Source organism: Serinus canaria, chromosome 1 (assembly GCF_022539315.1).
Source record: "Serinus canaria isolate serCan28SL12 chromosome 1, serCan2020, whole genome shotgun sequence".
Classification (NCBI taxonomy): Eukaryota; Metazoa; Chordata; class Aves; order Passeriformes; family Fringillidae; genus Serinus; species Serinus canaria.
Window position 1 is genome coordinate 65,475,639 of NC_066313.1, and position 18,575 is coordinate 65,494,213.

The window sequence follows — 18,575 nt, forward strand, 5'->3', positions numbered from 1 at the left end:
CTTAAATTTTAGAAAGCATGGGTTGTTTTAAGGTATTTCACATTGTGGATACTCTGTTATGCTTCTGAAAAGGTAGGTGTTTGAGTGTACTTGTTTAATATTATGCTTTTTTTTTTTTCTTCCAGTTCCTGAAACAGTTGGGTATACATCCTGACTGGCAATTTGTAGATGTTTATGGTATGGAACCAGAACTGCTTAGCATGGTGCCAAGACCTGTATGTGCAGTACTACTTCTCTTTCCAATAACAGAAAAGGTAAATGTTTATTTAATAATCAGTTAATTGCTTTTGTCATAAGTGAAATGGGAATGAAAGTTTGAATCTTGTACTTTGCTGTCATATTAGAATCAAAATGAGACTCAAGCTTGATTTGAGAGACTTCTTCATTAAAAGTAACACAAAAAATGCTTCTTTCAGAACCTTCTTTTGATAACCTTGCATATATATTTCTGATTTCTTTTCAAATCAGAATGGGAAAAGCTCATGTAGAAGCACAGAGAAATATGCTTCACACTTTTCTATTACAGGCAATTTAAGGTATTTTTTATAATAAGCACTGTGAAATGGCTCAATTTGCTAATTTTAGCAGAAAGCTCCAATAGCATAAGGAAAGTAAGAAATAAGGTGTAGGACAGTATGAAACTCCTTTTTGAGTTTTTGTGCTGTTACACTGACAATCTTTCAGACTTCAATCCACTTTCAGTTTGGTCATCAGTATTGATGTGGCTTTCACTTCTTGGACAGATGGGACATACTGTTAAGATAAAAGACAATTTCCCCTCCATCTTTCACTCTATTGGACTTTGGTTAAATCTTCAATGTGCTTATTTTGTGTCATCACATGCTTTTACGTAGTGTGATTCATATTGATCTTTCAATTTGTAACAGTATTACATGATTGTGATAAGGTCAGCCAAAAAGGTTGAAGTGAATCTGTCCACAATCCATTCTTTTAATATGTCTCTCAAAAAGAATATGTAGCTCATAAGAACAAATCGCTTAGTTATTGAAACTTAACTTCAAAACACAAGTTGTTTAAATAGACAGGAGTGACAGGTCAGTCTTCCTACACATTATGTCCTGTAAACCTCTGTATTTTCAGTTTCTCCAAAACAGCTATGCAGGCAGTACTTTTCAAGTTTGATTTCAGCCACCTTGATAGTTTCGACTTAATCAAACTTTCAACTCATCTGTCCTCAGGAAATGTCCTTTCTGTCACCTTTGAGGCATTGTTTTCTGTGTGCTGTCATTTCTGTCCGGCTGTTTGAGGTACAGGTCTGACTGTCACTTTTCTTTTGACTCCCTGCTTGTGCAAACCTTTTTTTGGATCATGCTGTGGGAGCATTATCCTGTAGGAAAGAGCCTTGCTCTTGTTTCAGAAGATGTATCTGATTTCATCCTAAAGAAACATATGACAAACAAAACCAGAGAAACAACATTTGCTCTGTTGCATCAGTCAGTGAAATCTGAGCACCAGCCAAGTGTTCAGCATGTTAATCCTTCTGAAACATCAGAGACACAAGTGTTTCTATCGACTGTTTAGCCTGGCTGAGAGAACAGTGAATGTTTCATGGGAGGTCCCAATGTTCTGAAGCTTTTGTTGGTCACTGTGAACTCCACAAGACCCTTGAGCATTATTTTGTATTTCTAGAGTAGTTTTTCCCTCCTCAGTCTTCCTTTCAAAATGGCCTGTAAAATTACTCTTTTATTTAATTTATGATTTATTTGTTTCTTGGCTGTGTCTACATTTATGAAAGTGCCTATTAGTTTTGCTGCCTTTGTAAACACTTTTCTCATATGTCTGTCTGTTCATGTCTGTCTGTCTGGAAGTTCAGTGGTTTTGTGGTTCCTGTATATCAGTTTCCTAAAACTTGCTTTTAGGGCAAGCTACTCTTGTTAGCATTCAGATAATTTTAGGATTTTTGTACACTTTAAAGGTCAATGCTTTCTTAGTCTGCATAGTATGTTGTAGACAAAGTAAATATTGTGGGTGTTGGCATTTTGGGCCTAATGAATGAATAGATCCAAATTAATCTAAATTATGGGATATAGCTTAGGTTAGGAAGAATCTGTTGAGATGATCGGGTCTATCCCTTGCTCAAAATTGTATTTTTGGTATTCTCAGCACTTATATATTTATTTTTTCTGTGTATTTTATTTTAGTTGGGAAGAATGGATGGCAGCTGTGTTGTTCACCTCTGTAGTCTAATCTTTTTCTCTGATTAAACTCTATGAATTTTTTATCTCAGTTAAGGCCATTTTTTGTTAGCTTGTAGATAAACCAAATTTAAATGGTTTATAATGCTCTTGCGATTAGTTAGCCTATTCAGAACATGGAGGCACCTACAAAAGTGGAATACGATGCTGGAAGTTTTTTGCTTTTGCTTGTTATTGACAGTACAGACAGCCCAAGGGAAATTTCTCAGGAGTTTGCAGGAAGAGTTCCTTGGTAACATTCTGCATTCTTACTTCAGTTTCAGCATACTTGTATAAAAAGCCCATCTACTTCAGAATTCTTTTTTTTTTTTTTTTAATGTCTGCAAAAGTAAAAGAGGCAAAGGAGGAAGCATTAACTGGAACATTTGTGGATTTATTTATTTCTTTATCTGTCTGAAATTAAAATTTAACAAAAGGAAATAAACAAAAACCTCAAACAAATCCAGTTTAAAAAAACCCCATAACAACACCCTCCCCCCAAAAGAACCAACAGCCAGCGACAACAAAACCCACAAAACTGACACACTATTGCACAGTATAACAGGTTTTAGTCAAATATGATCTTTATAAAACAAGTATTTTAGATTGTTCAGTCAAAGCAAATTCTCTTTTTGCTACGGAAAATAAAAGTTTGCATTATGAATGTTGTTTCAAAAGGGCCTGTTTTGATGTCTTGGGTGTGATATAGATCTTATTTTAAATTCATGGGAAAAATGAAATATAACAGCGGAATATTTAAAGAATGCTTCATGATGATTAATCACCTGAAGTAGTATGGGTTTCTTTATAGCACTTTGACACTTCTGTCCTTAAAAAGCCATTAAAGCCATTAAAGTTGCATTGAAGAGAGATGGTGACGTGAACTCAGGTGAAGGAAATATTTTGAAAATTTTTAAAGCTGTGTTAGATAACACATATTCAAAACAGTGTTTCAAGTGTGAAGGCACTGGGTTAAGAAACAGTGTAGAGCAGTTCAGGTAAGTTTACATATAGTTGTTGGACCACATGTGTTAAACATTTCAAATGGCAGTATTAATTAGCTGTTGTTGTATTTTATAAATTATTTTGTCTTGAATGATGTAGCTATTCATGCTATTTGTTGAATAACTGTAACTATTTGTGCGTTTAACTTTCCTTCTAGTATGAAACCTTCAGAACAGAAGAAGAAGAGAGGATAAAAGCTAAGGGACAAGATGTCAAATCATCAGTGTATTTCATGAAGCAGACCATTAACAATGCTTGTGGGACAATTGGGCTAATTCATGCTATTGCAAACAACAGAGATAAAATGAACTTTGGTAAGATTTTTTTGCTTTTCCCTTTTTTTCCTCAGCTGTGGGGAGCCATGGAGGGAAGGGAATGTTTTGTACTATTTTCTCTGAATATGACCATTCATAAAGGCTGAAGGAGTGCATTTTTACCTATAATTACAAAATTATTATTTTATACTAATTTTTGAACTAAAGCACTTAAAACATTGCAAGGTGCAGTCTGTGAGCTGTGAATGAAGTTGGAATTAAAACATGACACTAATTATGTCTTTTTTAATTTTTTTAAGAAACTAATTCTTCACTGAAAAAGTTCCTAGAAGATTCATTATCTATGACTCCTGAAGAGAGGGCCAAATACCTAGAAACTTACGAAGTTAGTATCATGTGTTTTTACTTTTATTTAAAATGGTGTAAGAACTACTTGCATGAGCAGGTACTGTCCTTGGGGATTGACTCAGTGAAGCAGCTAAACAAATTTGATTTTACAGTGAGCTTGTGATCAGACAGTTGCTACAAAGGAAACTCTGCATTGGTATTTTAGAGTATTCCTGCCTGCCCATAGCTCAGTCAGCAGAATGGATTTTGTCAATGTTCTCATCCATGTTAATTCCCTGGCTTAGTTTAAGATTACTTTGAAATGCATGAGAAATGTGTGCATAATCTTTTCTTTTTATGGGTTCAGGATATAGCTTAATGGTCAATTTAAGCTGATCTGGGGCTATTGCTGAAAGGATAGTCCTTTTGCTGCCTCTTTTAATTTGTGCCTTCTGGTCATATCTCCATGCTTTTAGCAGTTGAGGCACACAAAGAGCTGATTTGGCTGAAATATGATCTCCTTCCCCTACCATCCTAAACCATGAGATGAGCTAGCTGATAATGTGGTTAGCCACATATTAGTGCTGTTTGAAAGGATGTGGCAGAAACATGTGGCCAGTGGTGGATGGAGAACAGTGCTGTTGCTCCTGATGGTAATGATGGTCCTCTCTCAAAATTAAAACCTTGATGATTTTTAAGTCAGAGCATATTGTGAAGCCCTCAGGAATATGAGTGTTAATGTGTGGCTAAAGGAAGTACCAACAAACAGCAGACATTTATGACATTTTCTATGGAAATGTTGGACACAAAATGTCTGATCAGAGCTTCTATCTAAATTAATTTTTCTGCTCAAAGTGATAGCTAAAAAAAGCATTTTCTGTGTGCAAAAGTGCCATTGCAAACTCTCAGATGTTTGACCTGAATTGACTGTTATGAAACTGAAAGAGTGGTCTTCTGATCCTCGGAGGTGGAGATTATTTGTTTATTAACTTTCTTATTTATTATAAGCACTGAACAAAAATAGTTACATCTTTGTAATTGATAACATGAAGGCAAGAATGGTTCTTACAACACTGAAAGTCTCTCCTTTAATGTCTGATTGAAATATATTTTAATTTTAGGCTATTCGTGTCACTCATGAATCCAGTGCCCATGAAGGTCAGACTGAGGTATCCATTTTTTTAAAAAGCCTTTGTTTATATCTACTTTGAGTTGAATATAATTGATATGAAAGCAATCACATGTTAAAGGTTTACAGTGAAATTGAGATTATTGCTTGGTTTTCAGAATTGTGTCATTAGTCCAAAATTAAGTGGCATTGCTGCAGGGGAAACCAAATTTGAAGCCTGGGGGCTTTTTGTTTTTCTGTTTGTTTGTTTGTTTGTTTGGGGGTTTTGGTGGTGGGGATTGTTTGCATTAGGTTTTCTAGCTCTTATATAATGTGAAAGATCTTTCTAAGCTTCCTTTCAGATTAAAACAGACAGAAACTTGAGGTTTTCTGGTTGCACATTTGTAGGTAAGACTGTAAGATTCATAGTAACCATATGAGTGTATAGAACGTTTTGTGAGAGTTCGGAAGGTTATAATTCAGGAAAAGAAATAGTCCAATAGTTGGTTTGCAGGTGTGTGTGTGTTGCTTGTATACAATACAAATTCAGATAAATTCTCATTCATACATACATTTATAAGCATTTATGCCCCAACAGATTATGTGTGATATGGAAAAAACAACCTAGTAACTGACAAAAGAACCCTGAAATAACCATAAACTTGAACATTCAACTTTTTTCTGCTTCAATCATGCCAAGTCAGTTTTCCATCTTTCTCGTTCAGGTTTCAGTATCTGTTTGACAAAAAAAAAAAAAATTATATTGTTGCTAGCATTGCTTTGTTTGACAAAAAGAGAAACACTTCTGTGTTTGGCTGTGGCTCCAGTGACTTATCCATTCTCTCTTTTTGAAGTGCAGTAGGTAATTAAAATTTTTTTTTTTAATTTTTTGTGCAATATCTTCTATATAATTTAGGAGAAAGCAAAGCAATCCTTTCTGCTCCCCCTTGCCCTGTCTGGAAATGGAAATGATGAGCATTGGTTCAACTCTTTCTGTTATAGATACTCAACATCCTTTGTAGTATTTTATTTAAAAAAACACACCACTCTCTCTTCTTGTCTTGTTCCCTAACTTAGCCAAGGTTCTATATTTCAAGAAGAAGCATCAGAACTAATTTGTGTTTTTTTTCCTTTTCTAAGTAAGAGACGCAAAAATATGGTCTGTTTTTTTTTTTTTTTTTTAATTCTTCAAATGAGTTCATCTCTAGATATTCTTGGCCAGCTCAGAAAGAGTGATTATCCCAACAAATTTCTGAGGACTGAATCTTTTCCTAAGATCCTTGTGAAAGAGAAACTTCTTTAGTTGTTTTGATGTACTGTAAGGTTCATGTAGGGAACGATCTGTCTCTGCATTCTTCTGGCAGATATTATGGAATGGCTGAGAAAGAAAATACGAGGACTGCTTGTTTTGACAGTCTTCATGAAGATTCAGGAAGCACCTAAGTGACGATGGAATCTCCTAATAATGGACAGTTAACTTCTTGAACTTCCACTAATTAATTTGTTTCCTGATCAAGATAACCACAATACAAAGATTAATAATTGCATGGAAAGATGAAGACTTCTTTTCATAATAAAAAATTACAAGATTGTCTTAGCAACCATGCCTAAACACAGATATTGAATAGCTAGTTTCCTTGCCAATTATTTATAATTCCATTTTGTATAACTCTATCTGTAAGTAATTCAATATGGATATTCCTTAGACTAGTGAAATAACTTTTTCCTGTCTTTTTGTTTCCAAAGTTGAAATAGTACAAAGACTGAATACATTTTCCAGGATCATTTTTTTCAGAATAGTTCTCATCCATCAACCAAGGAGGGAAGAAACAAACAAGTTTTGTTACTGGAACATCAAATTGTCTGGAAATCCTGTCCTACCAGATGGTAGTTAAACAAGGCAGCAAGGCCTCCCCATTCATTGGTACCTAAGGACTTGCTTTACTTTAAAGTAAAATTCTTTTTAAGTGAAACAAAATATGAAACATGAATATGCTGAGAAGTGTAACTGAGAGATAAAGTGAGTTAATCTCGTCTTCCTTCCAAGGGTACATTTTAAATGTCACTATGTACTCTTCATGTAGGGGTTGAAGGGACTGATAAACAGCATGATCTTGTGGGTGCTGAAGTTACCATATGGAGGTCATATGAGGTTGTTGACTTGTCCTGTGGGGTAGGTTGAGGATTTCTAGCACCTTTTGGGAAAGAAAGAAGAGAATACTATTCCTCCTGCATATCCATTACTTGTTAGGATTACTTTCTTGAGAATTTAAAGTTCCTTTAAGAGCACTGGAAAGGAACATGGTTGTCTTCCTGTGACTGAGGTTTTTGACCTCCATGCACCCCCTCTGCTGTCCAGATAGTCAAGGCATGTTCCATAGTAATCTTTCTTTGAGTAAAGTGGCTTATTTAGTTGCTTAATGATAGTAAGTGAAGAAAAGTTAGTGCTTTGTGAACAAAAGGACTTTCTAGGTCTTTACAGATCTTTTCTAGGTCTCTTACGGGTGTAAAGATTGAGAAAACTTTCAGGCCTACTTTTTCTTAGGGTGATTAACTTGGCTTATGTTCTACACGAGAAGAGCCTGCTCTGTGGGTAGTTCTGTCCCTTAGATAGGTATTGCATACTATTGTCCACTCACATTTTTAGAAAGTCTTGCTAAAACTTATCTGTGTTAGACAGGGTAACTTCCAAAAGTGGGATGGATAGCAGTCAATTCCACTGATTTATTTAGGAAGGAAAGATGTTTCCTTCCACCATAAATAAACACACCATGATGCGATCAAGATAAAGTTAAATTTTCTGGAATCATGAGCTGCAGAAGGTTTAAAACAGCACAGAGTACAGACAGGTTCTCTTCTGATAGTACTGTTTGTGGGTTTGGTTTTTTTTTCCCTGGGTTCTGATGTTTCAGACATTTGTGGATTCAATCTTTAATACTTCTGAGTAAAGTCTTTACTTGTTGATTGCCCTTGACAGTCTTGCTCTGTCTTCACAGACTTTTTTTATAATCTCAGTGACTACTTAGTTTTTACAGTATGCTAATGCATTTTCTGCTTTTTTCTGTTTCATGTACGTAAAATGTGCTCAAAATAAAGCAAGTCTAGCTAGAAATAAAAACCAGAAGCAATAGCATAAAGCAGTACTATCTTCCTAATATCTGTGTATTTTGTCATCTTGTCTGGTGGTTAGGATTTGTTTCTGTTTTAGTATAATCTGTAATCAGATTTTTTTTTCTCCTAAATTTTGTATGTTTTAAAGAGCTCTTCTCAGGGGGAAAATACCCCCACAGTTGGCAAGATATTACTTGTAATGGGCTTCTAGATTCCAGATGATGACTGCTAGAATTTACAGTGATCAGTTTGCTTGTGGGATGTATCATTACTGTGGGGGTCTATTTGGCTGAACATGAGGATGAATTCTAAGCAAGTGGATTGAAGCTGAAAACTATAGAATGTTCTGCCTTGATGGGTGCTTTAACAGGCTTCCCAAGTTTGATAGCTGTGATTAATTTGCTTAGTTAAAAAAAACCAACCACTTTTCTTAAAAATCAAAGAGATTTTTTTCCTTCAAGGAGATTAAACTTTCAAGAACTGTTAAGCAGTTTTCATTTTCATAATTCATTTCAAGTTTGCTAATTAAAAGGGTTGTAAATTTGCACTTAATCCTTCAGGCCAGATTTTGGACCAGGTTCTGTTAATACTTCTGGGTTGTGTGGCTCCATGTCTCACTTTATTGCTACAATAAATAGCTAATGCAGTCTTATGGGTACTTTTTATGGATACTTCTGTGTAAATAATGTAGGTCTGTTTAAAATTATTTTGGTAGCAAGTAGTAAGATCTGGGAATGGTTCCACAGAAGAAGTGTCTTGTTGGCTTCAAGGGTGGTTTGATTCTGGTTTTCTGTTCAAGTACCATAATGAGGGCAATTAATGTAAGATTCCTGGAACAGTATTTCTGTTGAAGTTTTTGATGATGGAGCTTACACCTTCTTGAATGACAGGTATTTCATATCCAAAGCTGCCAAAAAAAAAAAAAAAAAGATCTAGGTCTTTACCTTAAAGCTTGATAGATCCAGTACTCTTTTCTGTGTGACAGCTCCTGAACTGGGGCTATTGTTGAGAATAGAATAGGTGCCAGATACTTGAGATCCTCTTTATTCTTCCATGAGTCTTCTGCTGAGCATACACTTCTATTTACAATATCTAGGGTGTCTTAAGATGTGGAAAATAGAACCTGTTTCTTTGCACAACTGTACTTGCTTTTAAGCTGATCCTTATTTTATTGCTTTCTGCTAAGCCATCTTTGAGTTTTCCCTTTTGTTTTGCATTTGGGGGTTTTTCCCTTCTTGTTCTTCTGATGCCTCATTGAGCAGTTCATAAGCTTGGAAACCCTGTACTGCCACACACCTTCACATTTCTGATACCCTCTTACAAAAAACAAAACCACCCTCTCCTTTGAAAAACCACAACACTTCAGAAATACTAAAATGACAGTTTGTGGATCTGCAATAGCTGTCTAATCAACAGTTCAATTACAACTAAGCAGATCAATTACAACTTAGTTATAGCAATATTTGAGGGAGGAAAAGTACCAATTTATAGCAGTGATCAGGATGAGGTTCCTTACTTTCAAAAAAACTGTAGTAACTATTTGCAAGTAACAGAGCAGAAAATCTATAGGGAACATTTTTTTGAAAAAAGGAAAATGTATTATTAAATGAGAGCAACTTCCAGGTTTAGAGTCCTTTGCAGAGTAAATAAATTTTGAAATTGGAGTTGGGGAAGAAACTTACTTTGTATCCTATGCCTCATTCCCATTAATAATTCCATTAATACTATAAAGTTACTATATAGCTGCCTGGGAGCAGGAGAAGAGGAAATGCAAAGGTACATTTTTTATAGAAATAAGCCAGTAGATATTGTTTAGCTCAATTAAACAATTACATGCTTCAGGGAAGTTATTCCAGGTATAAAATAGTATCTGATTCTTGAAATAATTTACCTTTTTAATATGTGAATATAATGTGAGTAGAAGATACTTTTGTTCTGTTCTCATATTACTGGCATCTGTAGCCAGTACTTTTGCAACTGTGCTTCATTACAGCTCAATACTACAGTAAGGGAAATGGCCAGCTACGCCACAGAAATCTTTTAAAAATATTAATTGGGCCTTTAGGCAAGGAATTAGAACCAGAGAATAATTTGTATTCAATTTCTGCATTTTCAAGGCTTTGACATGCTTAATGCCTGTTCAAGTGCTATTTTGGTAATGGTATCAGAAGTTTTTAGCCAGCTGTGTGTGTTTGTGGCTGTTAAAATCATTCTGGATTGGCAAGTTTCCTACAGTATCTTCATGGGCTTCCTAAACAGCTTCCTGAAACAGCTGATCCTGTAGCCTTGCAGGAGCTAATGCTGGCACAGAGGGGTTACAGGCACACTCCTGGAAAGAGAGGAAAAAGTTTAACAGACAAGACTTAGATCAGGTTTGATCAGCTTGTGAACAGCAAATACTCAAATTATTGTGCAGTTAAGTGATTGGCAGGCTGTTGGTGTAACATCAAGGTATCACTAACTTCCTTCAATGGCTTTCCATATCACTTTTTGATGTAAAGTACAAGTGATGGAGTGAACTTCTTGTTGTGTCATGATGTCCTTATGGCATATGGAACCACTTTTGTGATGGAGGTCAAAGTTTTTTTGGACAGGGGAGTTTTAGCAACGTTTATGCGTCACTGCTTAGCATAATGTGATCTGTGGTCTTTGGGAAGTTTACTTGTTTAAGTGTTACTACAGCTTGGCTCAAAATGATGTTTCAATCAAGCAAATAAACACAAATAATATGGCCACTTGAAACACCTATGTTGGATATTGGTAAGAAAGTAGTAAGAACTGTGTTGGATATTGGCTAGAGAGTAATAAGAGCTTTTGATTTTGTTCATGATCTAAACTCTTAGGAGAAAATTAAGAGCTCTTACATTCATGTATTTTCTTTCTTCTTCCTTTGAGGCTGATGAGAATGTCCGTCTAAACAAAGTTTAACCTACAGTGTTTAAGATTAGTTGTTAAGAAGAGGAAGATAGAAGAAAACAGAACTGCAGAATAAAATATATCAACTATTAAGGGAGGGCACAGAAAACACTGCCTTTGTTCTGTAACTCCTCCTGTTTGGGTTATTTTAGTACACTTTGTACATCTATTTCCCAACTGACAGCTTTGGCTACTAGAACTGTATGTTCTAGTGAAATGAGGCTCAGACTTGAATGGACTGAGGTGCAGCATCTGAGCTGCTACTTCAAATGGAAACAACATTCTTGTACCTCATTAGACCCTTATCAAAAATATTGATTAAAAAAATCAGCTTTTGAAAATCAAAACTGGTGTTTATACTGAGAGAGTCAAAAATCACAAAAAAGAACGTGTCTCAGATGTTCACAAAAAGCTGAAATACTAGCACACATCAGTGTGTTTATTTAGATGCTCTTTTGTTCACAAATATGATCAGGAATATTTTTAATATGGATTGAAGTTGGCAGCCTCTAAAAACACTACCACAGCTTGATCTCTTCTTTAACTCAAAACATAACTGCAAACTGTAGTCTGTAAACTTGTTTCATGTGCCTGGAGAACTATAATCTTGCTTGGAATGCACAAAGTTAGACTTTGATCACAGTAACAGTCGTTAACATTGGCAAGAGCTAAGTAGAATCAATGCACTCTGTTCCCAACTGCTATAAAACTTGAACTTTCAAAGATCGCTGGTTCCCTGGGGCATTACAATTTATTGTTAGAGAAGAAACATAAAGAGCTTCCCTTTTGCTCCTGCCAAGAGCATATGGTGGGATTTTTTTCTTAAATCACCCATATTCCTTGATGTTTCTTCTGAATAATCCATAGTCTTCTAAAGAAACATTTGCATCTTGAGAGACTATAAAATCAAACATGGAACTGTTTCATACATGATTTTTAGTTTAGCATTAGAGAGCAAGCATATAATCTCTCCTGTAAAGGTGGTGAAGTTGCCTAAAAATTTTAGCTATGGCTTTTTTTCTTTTACAGTCTACAAAGTAAAAGTGTAAAAAAGAGCTTACTAGAATCATGTGAACTGTTTTAGAAATTGTGCTTGGTTAGTCTGTGACTCATTGCATTGCCCTGTTATCTTACGTGTTAGTGTTTGAGACATGCCTTAATCTGATTTCTATACTGAACAAATTGCTAAAAAGAAAGGTATTAATGCAGTAGAATTGTTATTCTGGATCCTATGCTTAACCATAAAATCTGCATAAAGGAATTCTGCTCCTAGGATGAAACATAACTATAGAGGATATTCGCACCCATAAATCCACCCATGGATTTAAATAACAAGTTTGTAAGAAATAAATAACATAAGTGAAAAAATGTTTCTACAGTTTTGCATCCAACATCTCTACAAATCAACTGCCATAAGTTTGTTTGGTTTTTTTTTTAATTTTGTTTGTTTTTTTGCATCTCTCCAATCCATAATGCTTCCTGTGCTGTTCTTGCACTATCTGTAAGAGAGAGCAAGCAGCAGGGTATAGCCAAGTGTGACAGGTAATGGCTGAGTTCACAGTCAGCCTCTTGCTCTTAGGCAGAAGAGAAAATTGTTTGGTTCTCTCCCTTTTTTTTTTTTTCCTTTATCAAACCACTAATTTGGAAGGAGAAAATTAAAAGAATTTGCAATTCTTAAGACTTGCAAAATTTTACCAATATGGCTGAAGCTAGACAGTGGGCTAAAACCACTCAGAGAAATGATGTTACATCAACTGACTTTACTCAAGGAAGCACTCCAAAAATACAGTATTTGGTGTGCAACAGTGCTGTTCAGTTTATTTCAGAAAAAAACTATTCGGAAAAAAAAATCTAGTTAATTTAGCTTTTGCAGAGCTCCCTAACCTTTGAAATTTTCTTCTTTTTTTTTTGTGATTACACTTTTTTTTGATCACAGAAGTCACCATTGTGATAATCTAGCTTGACTTTTGCCTAACATAGACCATAGAACTTTAAGTCTTCAGGGAGAGATAAATTACCACTAATTTTGGGAAGATTTTTTTTGGGGGTGCTCTAATCTCACCATTTTTCTTGTCTTTACCCGTATGTCTAGCAAAATAATACTCTTGGGATATTGTCCATTCTTAATCATAGGTTAAACTTACATGGAGAATACTGTAAATATTTTTTTACCGGCTGCAGAAGGACTAACTAAAATGACTGGCACAGATGTTGATCTGCTAGCAGATGTAGCCCAGTTTGGTCTGTAATCTCAGTCTCAATAATATTGATGTTGATAATTGTAATGTTGGCAAAATTAGTAGATCTGTGAGGACTGGAGTTTATGAACCTTAACTTCCTAAGAATTTGCTTGTTGGTCAGGTTTTTGTTGCACGTAAGGAATATCTAGTTTGGAAAAAGCTTTTCTTGCAATCAAAGTACACACAATGTCTCTAGTTCATGTGAATTCTGTGGTGTAATGCTGGAGATGAGCTCATGAAGCATCTTCTGCCTCTGTGGAATTCTTCCTTTGTCAGACTCCTCTCCTCTGTCTGGCTGCTTATCTTTCTATAAAATCTTGAAGGAACTTAATGTCTCTCAAGGTGTCACCACCACCAGCAACATAGGCTTGAAATGCTGTTGAGAAATTTAAAACCCTTGTGAAGGAAAGAGGAGGAAGAGGGTTTCTTTAGACAGTGTGATACATAGATTTAATATGCGTGTAAAAAACCCAGTAATGGTAATGACTAAGGAAGAAGAACACTTAGTTTTAACTGTAATACAGACCCTTTAAAATATTGTATTTAATTCAATAATGGGCAATTATTTAAGAAAAACAAAGCTTCAGAAGCTGGTGGGGAAAAGGGATTGATAGATACTAAGGACACCCTCTCTGAGAATAATCTTAGCGCTGTAATAACCCTTATATTGCCCACTTGGCTGGAAAAGTTGTACATTTTATTGTTGCTTGAACCTTCTCCCATCTCTGCTCCAGGGATTACTGTATGGGAGCTGTATAATGAACAGCATGTTGGGAGGTGTCCCTGAACCCTTATGGAACAATGCAACCAGGCAGATGCAGAACACGTGCCAGGGCCTCTGATCCCAAGTATGCTTCTGGTTCCCATGTTGCCAGACATGCTGTTATGCAGTTACAGCTCATTTTATCTCTGTCCCAGCGCAGCTGGCATTTCTGCACAGTGACACAACCTCAGATTGGAGGAAAGAAGAAAAGCCCATGTCCCAGCACAGGTTGTGAGCTGATAGGCAGGGAAGCTTCCAAAGAGGAAGGTTGCATGGGCTTGAACTTCCCACTGCAAGGATGCTCTAAACCTGAGTTTCCAAACAGATGAATTTTTGTAGCCACTAGCAAGTTAATCAATAATATGTATTCTGTTTAGAAATGGTCATGCAATACCAGATGCTGCTTTGTCCTGTCAGGTCTTCAGTGCATAACACATGGACTGAAATAATTTGCTGGATTGGGTTCCACAAACAAGATAAGCAAACAGACCCCTGTTTCTAGAACCTGACAGGTTTGGGTATGAACCAAGCCTTGAGCTCTTCAGCACTATCAAACTTTGGCACTCTTGGCTATGTGCAGAAGCACAGCTCCTGGTGCCTGACAAACTTTGTATGTGATTCCTTTTAGATCTTAGATTTTAGTAACAGCTATATATAGGAGTGAGTTTTGGATTGGGGCAGATGGTAATTGCCTGAACATTTTCTGGACCTATTCCATGAAGCTCTTAACTTCTTTATAATGTATTTTTTTGCATTTCAGACAATAAACTTGATGTGCTTACTGGCTTATATGACAATAACATTCAATTCTATTTCAGGGCTTTTGTTTTACCACTTCAGATATTTGACCTATTATAATTTTCAGCACAGGAGTATGCTCCTGTGATCTTTTCTTCTTGTGAAGCCAGACTAATTCTCTCTTTTCTGCATTTTCTAGATGTTAATAAATTTTGTTTGAATAGAGTGTTTCAAGTTAGGATTTGTCTCCCATATTTTAAATTAAATGTGAAATGTATGAATGGTTTTCTTTTTTCTTTGGAGATGTATATTTAACATTAATTTCATAGTAATATTGACCTGTAATTCTAATTTAATTTTTTAATATTCATTTTAAAACGACCTCAGTTCACATAGCTTAATTTGTGCTTATTATTAAAACCATGCATAGAATTTTCTGGTTATTACAGCCTTGTTAATTACCTTGTTAATCCAGTATTAAGTTTGCTTTTCAGAATTCCTACATATTGTCTGCTGAAATTCTACTCTTACAGATGCAAAAGTATATTTTCAATGGAGAGGAAGTTTCTCGTTCTCTTAGTTGATCTCACTAGGGGACCCACTAGTACAGGAAATAAAGTATAAAAAGATTAAATGAATGGAAGTGAAAATCAGGACAAATACTAACTAGAAATCTTAAAATATTAGTTGCCCTTAATGGCATTCTGTGGTGTAAATTCAGTTTTGAAAAGCTAAAGTATTTCTTGGTCTCATTACATTCAGGCAAGGGGTATTTTTAATATTTTCTCATTATTTTAGCAATATTGGCCAGAAAACAAAGAAGTAAAATGTAGAAGAATGGTAGAAGTATAGACTTGTGGTAGCAAAATTAAAACAGGGCTCTCTAAAGAAAATCTTTCAATATTGTATCTATCCCTGTACCGTGAAACAATTCTTAAATTTTGAATTGTTCAAAATCATATAAATAGTTTCATAGTAATTATATAGGAGTCCTTAAAAAATAGGATTTTTTTCAGAGCAAAAGTATACAGTTTAACAGCTTCCAGTCAATTTTTTTTAACTGTTTCTCACTAAAAAGATGCTGCAATTCAGATTCTTGGAAGACTTACCAATCCTGTCTGTTGTGATGGCAGCAGCTTACAAAATTGTAAAACATACAAGTGTCTCTTGCCTTTTATCATGAGCTGTCTAGTCAGCAAAGCTTTTAAATTTCTGCCTGACAGCAGGTTCTAATCTTTCAGGTTCCTCCTTGCACTGGAAGGTCTGTGGACTATGAGGAATTCTAGAAGCAGTCTTTCATCAGCCAACTTTTAAAATTTTCTTAAGCAAGCTGAGAACAGATCGTTTTTAAAGCCATCTGATATGTTATCTAAACATAAAACATTCCATTTTAGATCAGCTCTTCAAGTGAAGAATATGAAAAAAAGCCAGTCAGTAGTATGGGTAAACTGTAATAGCCATTAAGGTATTGTAAGACTTTTTGTCTTGTAGAAGTATTATCATTACGGAAGTCCTTTTTGTTCATGTAGTTCCATTTTTGGATTGGAGGTTTTCTAGTTTTGTCCTCTTTTATTAGGAGCTGCTGAGATGTAGGTGAATCAGAAAGCTTGAAATTAAAGGAAAAAACCAAACTCTGACAACCCTGTGGAAAACTGTGTCCTCTGGACAGGTTATGAGACAGTAAAGTTCCATGTCTTTGAGCTTTACAGTTTCTACTGTACTTGATGCTTGTTCTTCATGAAAAATCCCTAACCCTATCTTCCTTCTTTAAGATCAGCAATATGGGAGCAGAAAGAACCAATTTGTTGTCCCACTCTTGATAGGGGAAAAAAAAAAAAAAGAGAACTAAGATTGGTTGCTTCAAAAATAATAAATAATGCAAAGAACGTAAATAGTTTTGACTGGCACTACAGTAACTTATTTTGACCAATAAGAGTGAAAATAATTCTTTTTCAGAGAAGCTATCTAATGCTTGGTTTTCACAGCCCCTACTGGAGTCATTCCATTGAATGCACCATTTGGGACATACCTTAAGGAACTGCAGTTTGTATTCTGCCTGCCCTAACTTGGCAGGTCTCAGGGCGGATCAGTGGATTATCAGTGATGCATTACTGTGTTAGCCTGTTGGTCTCTGCAGAGATTGGTTCTAAGACCTGTACTATCAAGTAGTCTGTCAGTGACATAGAAGACAATAGCAGGGTGCCAGATTGCAGCTCCTGAGGGGAGCCTGCAAGAGAGCTCAAGAGAGACTATGCAAGGGCATGTCATGACAAGACTAAGGGGAATGGCTTCAAACTGAAAGATATTTTAGGGCTTAGATTAGACATTAGGAAGAAATTCCTTACTGTGAGGGTGGTGAGGCAATGGAGAAGGCTGCCCAGAGAAGTTGTGGATGACTCATGCCAGGAAGTGTCCAAGACCGATTTGGGTGGGGCTCTGAACAACCTGGTGTAATGGAAGATGTCCCTGCCCATGTGCAAGTTGTAACCAGATGATCTTTAATGTGGGCCCTTCCAATCCAAACCATTATTCTGTGATCCAACCCATGATTCTCATATTAAAATACACCTCAAAGCTTACAGGTGGTGGAAAAAGATCAGCAGATATTAAAGCACATCAACACAGGACAATCTGGATTGCCCTTTAGATTAGCTTCAAACAAAGGAGTGTTTTTCTGAGGCCAAATAAAAGCTGTGTAATTAGCACAAAAGATTAACTTCATTTCTTGACAGAAGGCAAGGGGTTCTCTGAGAGGCTCTAGATAACACTGAGAATTTTTATATATTCCAAGATAATAGTGGATGAAATGCTGAAGATGAGCTCCTGGTTTGGCATCGTGGCCAGATGAATAATGTAATCTATTGTTCGTGTTATGTCGTCATTGAACAGGGCTAAGAAGGTTGCATTTTCATTTATTATGCATTTAGTAAACTGTATGAATATGCTGTTTATTGTCTCTATGTAGCTATAGACAGGATTGATTGAATTTTTTATTTGTTCTGGTTTTTTTTCAGTAGTTAAAAAATTGTTAAGCTTGAATGTTTGTTTCAGTTTTATGGGTATGCTCTGATCCAAGCAAAACTTGAACTTGGTTGGTCCTGTGGCCTGTGTGGGACAGAAGATCAAAACTAAATCATCACAATGGTCCTTTCTGGTCTTAATATATTTACTATAACTTTGTCAGTTGGAGCTGAGAGTCATTTTTAATACTTCTATGGTCTTTCTTCTAATAGTAACAATTTGAATGGTTTAACATAGTCCCACTGCTTCCACGGATACTAAAGGGATCCTGAGTGTTAATGGCAGTACTGCCACTGGCCTGCTATTTTAGAAGAATAGGTGAAAAACTTAGGAAGTTGCATACCTCACCACGGTAAGCTTCCCTTTTCCTTTGCTTTCCTTTTATGTTAGACATGGAACAGTAAAGAAACTCTGGGTTCTGTTGCCATAGTTACTTGATTCATCTTAGATCCCAGAGCAGCACAGTCAAGCTTTCCCAAATTGCCAAAGAACTATTGCTCACAGCTTTTGTAGCTGTAGGCAAAACTGATTCTTTCTCTGTTCTTAATGATTTCTTCTATTAAGTGATGCTTAAATCCCCTCCCTCCTCACTTTCCAACACTGTCTCTGGAATGAGTCAGTTAATTTGTGTTCATGTTGTCAAGTTCCCTGGGTGTGAATAACCTCTAGCTTATCTGTCTATAAACTTCAGATTTGAACAATGTCTTTGCTTATTTGCAGTGTTCTTTCATCTTCTCATTCAAATTCAACACATTCTTGATTATTATCTGTGTGATTTGAGCAGTTAAAGGACAGTATACTCAGTAGTGGACATTTCTGCAGTTGCTATTTTCTGCAGTTGCAGGGATGCTATTTCAAGTTTAAGTGGGCTAAGTA

The 18,575-nt window shown here is 35.8% G+C and overlaps 1 protein-coding gene across 2 annotated transcripts in view; it reads left to right on the plus strand.

Moving 5' to 3' along the window:
* UCHL3 (ubiquitin C-terminal hydrolase L3) overlaps positions 1 to 18,575 on the plus strand; it is a 41,134-nt gene that overhangs the window by 9,677 nt on the left and 12,882 nt on the right. For both annotated transcript variants that reach the window (XM_030234252.2, XM_050972488.1), the window contains 4 exons: positions 126 to 254; positions 3,358 to 3,514; positions 3,775 to 3,860; positions 4,924 to 4,971. In XM_030234252.2, coding sequence (XP_030090112.1) covers positions 126 to 254; positions 3,358 to 3,514; positions 3,775 to 3,860; positions 4,924 to 4,971 — 420 coding nt within the window. The remainder of the gene's footprint in view (positions 1 to 125; positions 255 to 3,357; positions 3,515 to 3,774; positions 3,861 to 4,923; positions 4,972 to 18,575) is intronic.